The sequence below is a fragment of the Balaenoptera borealis genome, assembly GCF_965194805.1.
Source record: "Balaenoptera borealis genome assembly, chromosome: 2".
Lineage (NCBI taxonomy): Eukaryota > Metazoa > Chordata > Mammalia > Artiodactyla > Balaenopteridae > Balaenoptera > Balaenoptera borealis.
In genome coordinates, this window is record NC_138867.1 from 180,861,808 (window position 1) to 180,873,963 (window position 12,156).

Consider the following 12,156-nt stretch of genomic DNA (forward strand, 5'->3'; position numbering starts at 1 on the left):
TATTCTCCTCCTCGGGCCCGGAGCCAGGTTGGGCTCCATCTAAACCACGGTGAGGAAGCAGGGGTGGGCCTAGGCTGACCATAATCACAGATCCTTCCTGCACACCCCCGAGCCTTGCGGCTGGCCGGCAGTCGGAGGGTCGGAGGCAGAAGTGAGGCCGGGATCTGGACCCACAGCCCCGGGTGCTAGGCTTATGGGGTAAAGGGCAGCGCCAGAAGGTGTCTGGGCTTGCCTGTGGTAGACATGGTGTGGAGAAGCTGCTGCTGTCCCCGGAGTCCCCCCAGCTTTCCTTTGCTGTCGTTTACTGCCCGGCAGTAAGCACGTGCATGCGGTCGTTCGACCCCCCGGGTTTGCAGAGCAGTAGCTGCGCATCTGTGCTGGGGAGACGGCTGTCCTGGGAAGCGTGCAAGGCCCTTCCACGCCGCCACCCTCCTCCCTTGTGGCAGTGTGGCCTCCTAGATGTCATTCACCCCAGTGATTGCGTGGGCTGTGCCTGGGGAGGACTGTCGTGGTGAATCGGACCCAAGTTCCACAAGGCTTCAGTGAGCACAGCAGAGGGAATGGTCACCGTCGGTGGGCTGTGGCCCCAAAGTGAAGATTGGCGTCTGTCCTGCTCTTCTGTGGGGATGGGGAGTGGGACAGTGTCCATTTGCCCATCTCGGTCTTGTCCTTTTGCTCCCCATACCGTGCCCCCCCGCCCCCCATCTTCTTTACTGTGGGTGATCGCCTTCGCCCCCTTCCCCAAACTCTGTTCTCTCTGTGCTTCCTCCACTCCTTTTACAGCCGTCCCAGATCCTTAGCGTCGCCACCATCCGCCCCTCGGGCTCCCTGTCACCGTCACACCTGCCCCTCTCCCTTCACTCTTCTCCTTGGGGCTTCAGCACAGCTGCCTCTTCTCGGGAGCGTTTCCCTGGTGCTCCAGACCAGACCCTCCGACCACGTCCCACACAAGCGCTCTCATGGCCCGCAAGCTGTGTCCCCTCCCGCGTAGTGGTCCTGCCGGGTTAGAGCCGTGTGAGTGCGGGTTCCTGGTTCACCTCGGCTCCGCACAACTGGGGGAAGGGGAAGGGTTGTGCGAGTGTTCCCCAAACTCATGACCCCCGGCTTCCCATCTGCCCCGCTCTCCAGGCCTCAAATGCTGAGGGAGGCCCTGGGCACGCCCGCAGGGCTCATGAGTGCGCCCAGAGCCACGCGCCCCGGCCCCAGGCAGTGAGGCAGGCGCCTCCGGGCCCCCCCAAGGGTTAAGGCAGCCCTCGTCCAGAACCCGCTGGCCAGCGGCAGGGCCTTCCTGAGTGGCCACCCGCTCCGGGGCAAGTGGCCGAGAGCCATGGACTCAGCTGCCTGAGAACGACCGGCGGCATCTCCCTGGTCCAGTGACAACATCCCAAAGGGTTTCTTCCTTCAACAGCAGCTGTGCAAGATGGCCTTTCAGACTTCTCACAACTCCACACTTTTTTTTTTTAACGGGCGCTCAGAGACCCAGGTGGAATGCAGGGCTGACTTGAGCGGAGTAAGCTCTCCAAAGAGCATGCGTCCCGTGGGCAGAGGTTGCAAATGGGTCATCCCTGGCGGGCCAGTGGTCAGAAATCGGCAATTTCATTGCCGGGGCCCGGGTTCAATCCCTAGTCAGGGAACTAAGATCCTGCAAGCCACATGGCGCGACCAAAAAAAAAAAAAAAGTGAAAAAACTAAACTAGTCTCCAGCCTTTGAAATTGGGGACCTGCCGTCTCTGCGCCTCGTTCCTGCAGCACCACGGTTGGTGGCGCTGAGTAGCAGCCACCGGGCACGCTGCAGCCTGCCACCCTCCGCACCGCGCTCCCTCCATCAGTGACATGGCCTGTTCTGAGTGAGTCTTGAAACCTTTTTATTGGTGTGCACGTGCACACAGAAAAGTGCACGTATCCTACCACTGTGTCGAGTTTTTACACACCCAACACTTCCCCGCATCCATGTGAAGAAACCGTTTTCTAAGCTATTTGATGATCTTTCGAGTTACTAGTTTTATATCAGGTTTGTTTTTTGTTTTTAACTTATTACAAACGAATGTAACTTTGTTTACTGTATGAATGTAGTGTTGGGGGGAAAAACACCAATTTTTCTTTTTGCAGAGAAACCTGCCATTGCTCCGCCCGTCTTTGTGTTTCAGAAGGATAAAGGACAAAAGGTAAGGGGCCGGTATGTTCTCCCTTCACATGGTTACTCTGCCTTGTTTTCTCCCCAAGCTCTCTCTCCCCAGGTCGCATGGCCCAGGATCCTTCTGCCACGGAGAAAAGGCCCGGTGGCTTTAGGTTACCATGGCACGAGGTTAAGATGGGGAGTGTATGGACAGGGCTCAGAGGCCCTGCTTTAAAAACACAGTGGAAGAAAGCTTCCTTCTAATTCCTAACGATTTGCTTTAGAAGTACTGCTGTGCATTAGGGAATCTGGTAGGAGGGAGAGAAAGGGGGCCGGGGACGGGGGTAGGGAGGAGAGGGGAGGGAGCAGTGCTGGTTAAGGGGAAAATAGGACCTTTAAAGATTTTAGCGAGATTTTTTTTGGCTCCAACCAACTTGGCATAAATGCATTTCGAACAGTTAGTAGTCAGCTTGCATTATATATTCACCACCCATCTTTGTTAGGTTGCTTCCCCCTTCTTGGGCTTTAAATGTCTTGTTTTCCCTGATGTTGGAAGTACCTCGCCTAATTCATTGTGATGAGCTAGCAGCCCGGTGCCTTCCCACAAAGTTGCGTGTGGTTGCTTATCTTGAAGTCATTGGGGTTGTCTCCCTCCCTGAACGGATCAGCCTGGAAGGTCCGGGCTGTGTCCAGAGATAGTTGATGTTCTGTGGTGATGCCTCCCAAGTTTGTATGAGGACTCCCCCATTTGTCCAAAAAATGGACGGTCCCTGCCCTCATGCCCGGGGACAGCAGGTGTGATGTCATAACCATGGCAAGATTTCAGGGTGACCAATGCGCTGCGTTGATGCAGGTGTTCTGAAACCCGTGTGCGTCTTGTTGATGAGGACAGCATTTGAGGGGCTTCTCGGCTCAGGGCTCGTGACCTACAGACCAGGTGCTCGGGTGGATGTCCGGTCCCCCCCCAGGGTGGCCGGCTTTGAGTTTGGGGGCTGCTGGCCTGGCGATTTGGGACTCCTGGCAGCCCGGCTGCTGCTTGCGAACCCTGCCCCTTGGCCTGAGAAGAGAGCAGCCCCGGCGTTCAAGGGCTGTGCCGGGGAGGGCGCGAGTGCGTGGAGGGGGCGGGAAGGAGAAGCGGCTGCCCTGAGACCCCTACCTGCACCCCTGCGCAGGGTGTCTGTCTTCTGTGTCAGCCGGGGCTCATCTGCTAGGCTTGTTCTCAAATTAATCTTTCCTGTTGTTAATTCTTACGCCGAAGAATCACAGAACAAGGAAATGTTCTTCCCTTTTGGTTTCAGTTTTCCGAGTGGTATTTTCAAGATACATCGACCTCTGCCGTCCCCTCTCCCTTGGGCCCTGACCAGTGCATACATGTGTTTTTATCATTTGTCCTTTGGAAGTTCAGTCACCGTGAAGGGGCTGATGTGCTTCTGGCTTTTAGAGGTGGACGTGTTTGGTTTCTGCTTCAGATGTAAAAGTCACTTCTGTTAGGTTTTCCGTAAAATTGGGATTTTCTAGAATTTTGAGTTTTATTATGATTTTCTTTTGAACCACTTTTAGTTTGAAACAGGGGTCAGCCAACTAAGGGCTGCCACCACTGCTGTTTTTGTCAGTAAAGCTTTATTGGCGCTCGGCCCCGCCTGGCCCGTGCAGTCCACAGCAGAGTGAAGGGGTTTGGACTGAGACCAGGTAGCCTGCAAAGTCGAACGTATTTAGTATCTGGCCCTTTACAGAAAAAGTTTGCCAACCCAGATTTGAAACAAGTAATTGGAATGAATAACTCTTAAAACCTGAAGACTTTCTGACAGCCAGCAGGGTGAAACGCTAAAACGTAATGTTTATTTGACTGAATTTAAAATGCTTTTAAAATGACTAACTCTTATTTCAGTACTGTTTTCACGGTTGAGGTGGTTCTGTTGCTTCGTAATTCAAAGGCTGACTTAACACGTGTCACCTTCAGAAGGTTGATGCCAATTACGTAAACGGGGTGAGGTTGAACCCGAAGAGTCTCCAGGGAGGTGCTCACCACCAACGTGCGCATCAAAATATTGACTCAGTGCCAGCTCTAAATGGGCTTCTAGAAATAACTGACCTCCAGCTCTTCAGAGTTCTCCTGCTGTCACACTTGTGTGACAAGATCATTGGAAGGGCACGGAAAACCTCTGCGTCTAACGGCAGAGGCCGGAGGAGCCTGCATGTCCGTCGGGGCCGCCCTCTGAGCTGCCGGGTGGGCAGCTGCCCAGTGGACACGGAGCCCTCCTCCTTTCTCTGCTGCTATGACAGCTCGGGCGTCGGGTGGGAAGGAAGCGGAGAGGCTTGGACAGCCGGCTCCATGGCCGCGTGGCTCCCCGGCCCAGGGGAAGCGACGGGAAGGTAGGTCTGCAAGGAGTGGCCACGACACTTCTCACAAAATGACACCTTGAGACCCTCCCAGCTTCCCCCTCTTGCCGCGATTTCAGCCCTCCCTTCTCACGCCACAGTAGCGAGAGTTGGGAAGATCTGTTCAGGTTGCTGTTGTTTTTTTCTGAGGGAGCTTTTATTTTCCCTTTTTCAACTTTCTGTTTTTGAAAATTTTTCAAATCCTCAGAAAAGTTAAAAGAATGGTACTGTGGACCCTTGGGTATCCTTCACCTGGCTTCACCGTTAACATTTTTATCATAAATGCCAGAAAGCTCGACTATAAGTTGCACCCACCTGACGGTTTTCCCCTAAATACTTCAGCGGGCGTCTCCTAGGAATTCTTCTCCATGGCCCTAGTGCCATGGGCACGCCTGAGAAAATGATCATTAATTCAGAAATACCCTCTAATATATAGTCAACGTTGAAATTGTCCTAATTGTCACCTAGGTCTCCCATACAGCTATTTTTTGAGCCACTTTTTGATCCACAAAGATCAAGAAGTCCCATTGTCGACTGTGGGAGCATTACCTTCTTTCAGTGAATGATCTCTAAACCACCAGTGCCCCAGTGGGATGCACTCCAAGAGCCCACGGCCCCCTTCAAAGGCCCAGCTGTTATTACTGAATCACGATCGAGATGAAAGATTTGAAATCAAAAAGAAAAAAATTAGGCTGCCAGCCCAGGCGTTTTGGTGTTGGTTTGGTGACAAAGACACACAGGATTTTCCGTCAGGCCCATAGACAGTTGGAGTTGCGTTTGCAGCAAACCACAGATTGGTGGTGGCCTGCCGGTGCCGGTGGCGTCCCTTGGTCTCAGGACGAGTCGTCAGATCCTCCCACTGTTCCGTGTTAGGGCATCGGGCAGCAGCGGAACTCCAGTCCTGACGCCTGAAACGCAAACCTGGAGCCAGACTGACAGCACAGGAACTGTCTCTACTGCTTTCCTGTTCTTGAGCTTCCTCACGATGGCGCTCTTCACAAAATGCTTGCGTTTCCATGCATTTGTGTTTTAGGGGCAAAAATGAAACCTTTTCTTAACTGCCTTGAATGGAGACAGACAGTTTTTTTCTCTTTAACGTGAAGAGAATTTGAATCTCCTTCCGTAGTTTGTTTCACAGTTTGTGACGACTGAACGTTTCTTTCATTTACTTTATTTTCCAAATATTTGCTAATCTGAAGGCAGAAGATTTTGGGGTTGCACTGGCAGGATAATGTCCATTCAGCAAAAAAGCAGAAAGCAGGGTGTCACCGACAACACTGGAAGCTTACTGTGTGTGTAACAAGCGTACCCTGTATGCGTGGTTTTTTGTCAGCCACGTATATTTTAGGATGATGTCAAAGCCTGCCAAAATCTCGATGTCCGATTTTAACAAACATGTTGAAAAACTACAGGCTCTATCTTGGTGCCTTAGAGCTTACTCAGACCCAAGGAGAAAATGCTGGAATGGCATTTGTATTTCTTTTTGGTCCTCCGACGTAGACTTCATCTCTAGTCTACCATGCCACGAGGGCATTTCAACATTTATATTCGAAAAGCAGGGATTTTAAAAAAAATCCAAGTGGTTTTGAACAGAGATAGGCAATTTCCCATAGAGCTCTGAGTTTCATTTTCTCTCTTAAGTGGTGTTAAATCTCTAGGCATAAAGTAGCAGCAGACTGGTGCGTGGGACCAACCTCGGTGCCTTGGACAGGTTTGAGGAACGGCCTGGGAAGGAGGGCCTTTATGTCTGTGGCTCTTCCTTGCATAGGAAGAGTCGATTTGGGTGGCTTTTTTAGATGTATGGATGAGTTGTGTTGCTTTTGCTTTTCCCTAAGAAAGTTTGAAATTTCTCTTAAAATCCTCTACGTAGTTCCTTTCATCTAGCAGGCTCACACATTTAAAAATAGTCCCAAGTCCTGTCTAAAGAGGTTTCAGTCACTTCACAGTCAGGAAGAACACAGCCGTGTCTGCACGGAGACAGGGTGGCCCCGTGGTCATTTAGTTCACAAAGCGAGAGGAACGTGTGGTGGACGATGGCAGGCGGGAGGCTTGGGGACCGGAGCCCGTGTATTTATTCCAGGACACCAGCTTTGTAACGCACCTCTCAAGAAGAGTCTTGGCCACAGAGCCCTCGGCCCATGGAAGCCCCTTCAGAATCCCAAGAACCACCTCAAAGGATGCCGGGGGTGGGGGGGGGATCTGTGCTTTTGAGGATGAAGACTTTGGGGACCGGCTTCCCCTTACCCTGGCTGTTTTCTAGATAAGCCCTGGCCCGGGATGTTCCGGGGGAGCCTGGGAGAATTCTAGGCCGAGGGGCTCCCTCCTTCAGCCGGAGCCCCACCCACCTGTCCACTGATACAAAACCGGCTCTCTGTGTGTCTGCCAGCTCGCGGGGTCGCCCCACACCTGCGCTCGCCGAGCAAGAAAGCGTTCCCTTCCTCTCGGGTTTAAGCGGCAGAGATGGGAAGGTGCTGGTGGGGCCGCAGCCAGTGCAGAAGCCCTGACCCCGCCGCCCTGGCTCTCCCAGTGGCCAGACAGGGTGCTGGCGCCCACCTCCCCTCACGAGTATGTTTGAGTGGATGGGTTATTAAGCCCTGGGGACAGTTTGACACAATGGCCCCTGTTCCCCTCTGCTAGAGGCACCGCCCCCGTCTCGGTCACGGGGGTGTGTTTCCTCACTCGCTGCCATCGGCAGAGGGTCTCTGTGCCACAGGGGCCACCTTGCAGTTTTCAAAAGGAGGGTCCAACTTCTTGCACACCTCAGAGCTCCCTGCCAGGTCCGACAGCAGCAGGTCCACGTTCACTGCCCTTCCGTCAGTGTGGAGGGCTGGCTCTGCGGAGCAGAACGCGGTAGCATGTGCCGGCTCTCTTGGCCCGAGCTCCCGGGCAGGAGCTGCTGAAGGTCGAGCATCTCCAGACCTTCCCCTGCCCCCCTCCCCTGCCCCGTGTTGCTGGCTTTATTTACATTGAAGGAAAATTGTCTTTTTTGCTCCCAGTCCTCTGCAGAGCAAAAAGACTTGTCGGATTCGGGAGAGGAGCCTCGGGGGGAGGCTGAGGCCCCCCACCATGGCACGGGTCACCCCGAGTCAGCTGGTGAGCATGCCCTAGAGCTTCCTGCCCCCGCTAGCGCTTCAGCCAGCGCTCCTGAAGCCCAGCTTCTTCCTTTTCCACGAGAACTGGCAGGGGTAAGTCCACCTCCACCCAGCATCCCACGGCCCGGGGCTCCCAACCCAGACCGGCCCCTTTCCCTCCGGGCCCCTCAGATCCACACCCCAGGTTGTCAGCAGCTGATGATAACTGAAAAGACGACAAAGGCTCTCTTCAGCTCCCTTTAATTCGTGCTGCAAGAAAGTCAGGAAAGAGCAAGTCCCCTTTTACATTGAGACTTTTCTAGTTGGGGGAGCATTTACCCATAGCCAGAAGCTAGTCCTGGTTCCTGAAAGAGGCGAGGGGTCAAAAGAGGAATTGAGTAGTGGGGTAGAACCTTCCACATCAAATTCGGCCCCTTCTCCCTCCTTCCATTTTTCCTTCTCCTCTCCCTCAATTTGGGCATTCAAGTTCAGTATCTTAGAAACACGAAAGGCTCCGGTTTCCTTGACCTATAGGAAAAGGTATCTACCGCAGATTGCTTTGCAAGACCGGTTGTGTTTGGACTGTGGTTGGGCTGTGAACTGCTTGTCTTCAATCAAAGCAGGAAGAAGAAGAGACACTTCCTTTGAATCCGGAGGGAATCCCTTGAGCCCTTTATCTTTCTATTCAGAAGGCTTTTGAAGATTATAGGTGGAGAAGATTGTGAGCTCTCCAGAACAAGAAATGTCTTGAGTTTTTGGAGTTTGATAAATTGGGAAAGGTAAACATTAGCCTGCATTCAGGATCGAAACCCTTGACCTCTCGGTCCCTAAGTGACAGAGCCCCCCGTTCTCATGACAGGGAAAAATGACTCTCAAGAAAACAGAGGATCCCGCTCTGCCACACTGAACCCTGGGCAGCCTTGCAGGGGGTCACAATCCCAGGCCTTACCCCAGACCTTTAGCGGTTCCCTGTGTCCCATCACCAGTCTCCTGTATCCTTAAGGAAGCCGCTAAAATTCAGTTAGAGCCACCAAACCCTGGGATACGCAGGAAGAAGTGATACTCAGCCAAGGTGAGGTTGGAGCCAAACTTTAACATTCTGGAGGAATCGGTGTGGTGGGAAAAGAAGAAACAGGCTTTCCCTGTGTGGGGCGGGGCACGGGGGAGTCCTGCGTGGCATAGAAGTGGGCTTGGGGTAAGGAAGCCCACGAGAGGTTCCGGCCCGAGGTGCTTACGCCAGAGAGTTCTGGGAGAGCAGTCCTCACACGAGGGCTGACAGCAGGAATTCAGAGGCTTTTCAACTTTTGGGGTTGGAGGCAGAGCAGCTGCTGGAACCTTCTCCCAAAGTGGGCGTTATGAGTTTCATGCCTTCGGCCTTTGCAGGTACATGTTTTCAGTTCCCTGAGAACAGGTGATCTTTGTGTGGATCTGCCCAGGAGACTGGGCCCTTCTGCTGCTGCCTGGGTTGAAAAGCACAGTTTACGGAGAATCTCCCGCTGGAGAGGTTGAGAGTTTTCAGTGGAGGGTGGCAAACAGTAGAGGCTGTGTCACGGCAACTGCTCTTCCAGAAGCGAGGCCCTTTCGGGCCCCTTACTTCTAATGACCACTTGGTGAGACGGGGCCTGTGCAGGAAGTACCCTGGGGCCCTCGCCTTCTGGCTGTGGCCAGTCCAGACGGTGATTTCTGAGGCCTGGCCGGTGGAACTCGGCTCCTCAATTCTTCTGGACTGTAGGTCAGAGACTCTAATTCCGAGACATTCAAGCAGTGCCCCGACTGGCAAATGCAAGGTCAAGCGCAATGGCAGGGAGCCTGGGGATGGTTGTTACGTCACGTGGGAGAGAGTCAGGGCTGGGGGAAGCAGTTTCTGAATGTCCCAGCGTCGCAGCCAAGGCCGTGCCCATGACATACACTCGCGTGACTGGGGGGATCCCAGTTCTGTCAGAAGTCCCAGCAGCGCAACCATCACATCGTTTGTGACAGCTCTGAGCTAACCAGGGCTTTCTCTGCTGATTAGGCATCAAGGCAAAGTAACCTTTGTTTCTTAGGTCAATTAGGGCATAGATCAAGGCAGATGGAACCTGAGCCCAGCTTCTTCCCGGGCTGAGATGTTTCTTTGGCAAACTCGGACTAGTTGCTTTTGCATCAGAGCAGATTTGGAGCTTGCTCTGTACCACACTGGAGTTCAGGAAACGCCCACATGTTACCCGACAGGTCTCATCCGTCACGTTTAGCCTGTTCTTTATTCCACGATCCCTTGGGCGAGTGTAAAGCTGCGAGTTCTTTATAATAAATAGTGGCTCGCTGAATTGTTGCCTATAAAGAGCGCTTATCGCCTTTCAGTCTCATCAGAACTCTGGCCATTGAAGACTCAGTACCAGGAAAAAGTCTCAATGTATCAGACTTCCTGGCTCTCACAAGGCAGCTTGAAGGAGACCAAACCACCTCCAGATTAAGTTGTCTGTTTGATCCGGAGAGAGTGAGCGTTCCCAATGCTCACCTGGAGGCTGGCTGAAGTCTACCAGACTGAAGCTCTGCACCAAGGCACTGCCGAGCCTGAAATATGTTTATGAGACCCACCAGGAAGCTTAGAAAGAGTCTGGACCCAGCCCCTCATCCTCTGGCATCTGCACGGGGTTTGACGCTCGTTCCGCCCCGCCCCTGCCCAGCAGTCACATCTTGGGAGGCCACCTCTCTTTTTCTTTTTTCGGTGTCTGCCTTTCTGGTAAAAATCTCTGAGCTGGTTCCCTCACTTACAGAGTAAACAGCAGTGAATCTGCCTGTGGTCCACATGAAGGCAAGGACACCCCTGAAGTGACTTTTAATCCCAGGCGTCCATTTTCCTGCAGCCCCAGCAGTGGGCTTTCTAAAATTTATTTATTTATTTATATTTGTTATTTTCGGCTGCGTTGGGTCTTCGTTGCTGTGCGCGGGTTTTCTCTAGTTGTGGCGAGTGGGGACTACTCTTTGTTGTGGTGTGCAGGCTTCTCATTGCGGTGGCTTCTCTTGTTGAGGAGCACGGGCTCTAGGTGCGTGGGCTTCAGTAGTTGTGGCGCACGGGCTTCAGTAGTTGTGGCGCACGGGCTTAGTTGCTCCGCAGTATGTGGGATCTTCCTGGACCAGAGCTCGAACCCGTGTCCCCTGCACTGGCAGGCAGATTCTTAAACGCTGCGCTACCAGGGAAGTCCAGCAGCGGACTTTCTAACTGGGCCGTCCAAATGGGGAATCACTGCGTCCCAGGCAGGCCAAACGGTGTCTGGCATTTTCTGGAAGGAATTTCCCTGACATGGTCTTGCTTTCTGGTCTTTTCCGGGAGGTCAGGAAGGCAACACCGTTCATTCCTGCTCACTGCCCGTTTGTCTGTGTCTGTGTCTCGGCTCCCTCCCCTCCCCCCGGACTGGCCTGGCAGCCCTGTCCTCTCGAGGCCATGCCGGGCAGCCTCATGAGAGCCATGTTTGGGGGGGGGAAGGGTGCAAGCCTTAGCAAAGTGAACGATCGTGATTTTTTTTTTTTTACGGTCATAATTGTATTTATTGATTTTTAAAATTTTTATTGAAATATAGTTGATTTACAATGTTGCGTTGGTTTCAGGTGTACAGCAAAGTGATTCAGTTAACGATCGTAATTTTCATTGTTTCATCCTTTACACCAAGATCAGAAGCTTCTCACACCTGTGGTCCCATCCTGGGTTAGGCGTTCCCTCCTATTTTGTACTTGGCAACAGGGACTTGCGCACCTCGCGGAGTGAGCTGCCTCCCCTGAGGTTCCAGTGCCTTCTGAGGGGAGAGGACTGCGCTGCCTGCCCCGCCCGCTGGCGGGACTCAGGCCACCTTGCAGCGCGCAGTCAGGGCGGGCTTGTTCACCAGGCCGCGGCCCGGCCGCCGTCCACTTCATTCGTTCACGCTGTCCCGGCGCCAGAAAAATAAGTTGAAGTGTTCTCTTTGGTCTTCTTTCTCTTGGGCCTCCTCATGTAAGTGTTCGTTGGGGATATTTTCGTCGTGGCGTCCCTAAAGGGTGCTGGTCCCCGCGTCCCCGGGGTGTCATCCCGAAGCCCCAGTCCTCGAGTGGCGGCTTCTGCTGTGGGAAGAAGCAGAGGAGGAAATGGGGCTTCCACACCCTGCTCTGTCGCTCCTCCCCGGAAGCGCAGGTCCTCAAAGCCTGCTCTTAACATCCTCCTCACGGGAGTCCCTGGAGCAGTGGCTCCTGAGCTTTGGCTGCAGCCTTCTGGGCTCCGAGGAGTTGGGATTGCAAGGCCTCACTCCATGTGCGTCCCAGGCACTGTTCTAGACTGACCCCCGAAGAGCTGTTCCCTTGGTTGGGGCGAGGGGCGGCCCCCAGACCACGTTGACGTGGAAGAGGTCCTGCCCCCCCAGGCTGCGGTGTCCGAGGGCAGTGTCTGTGGAGCTGGCATTGGCCTTGTGCGGGTTGAAGGGGAGCCGCTGCACACCAGGCCTTTTCCTGCTTTGGGGGAGGACAGCACGAGGCAGCCAGGCCAGACGGCAAGCGCAGGCCCTCCCGGCAGGAGCAGGGGGCGGGCTGCTTCTCACTTGGGCAGTGGTGGAGGGTTTTTAGCTGTCAAGTAGGCTCCAGAGG

At 53.7% G+C, this 12,156-nt stretch overlaps 1 protein-coding gene across 7 annotated transcripts in view; it reads left to right on the forward strand.

Annotated features, from left to right (window-relative positions):
• Positions 1-12,156, forward strand: part of RANBP3 (RAN binding protein 3) — a 54,497-nt gene that overhangs the window by 16,455 nt on the left and 25,886 nt on the right. For 4 of the 7 annotated variants that reach the window (XM_082380624.1, XM_082380625.1, XM_082380626.1 and 1 more), the window contains exons 2-3: positions 2,110-2,165; positions 7,492-7,680. In XM_082380624.1, the coding sequence (XP_082236750.1) occupies positions 2,110-2,165; positions 7,492-7,680 (245 nt within the window). The remainder of the gene's footprint in view (positions 1-2,109; positions 2,166-7,491; positions 7,681-12,156) is intronic. The other 3 variants (XM_082380628.1, XM_082380629.1, XM_082380630.1) reach the window with 1 other exon arrangement.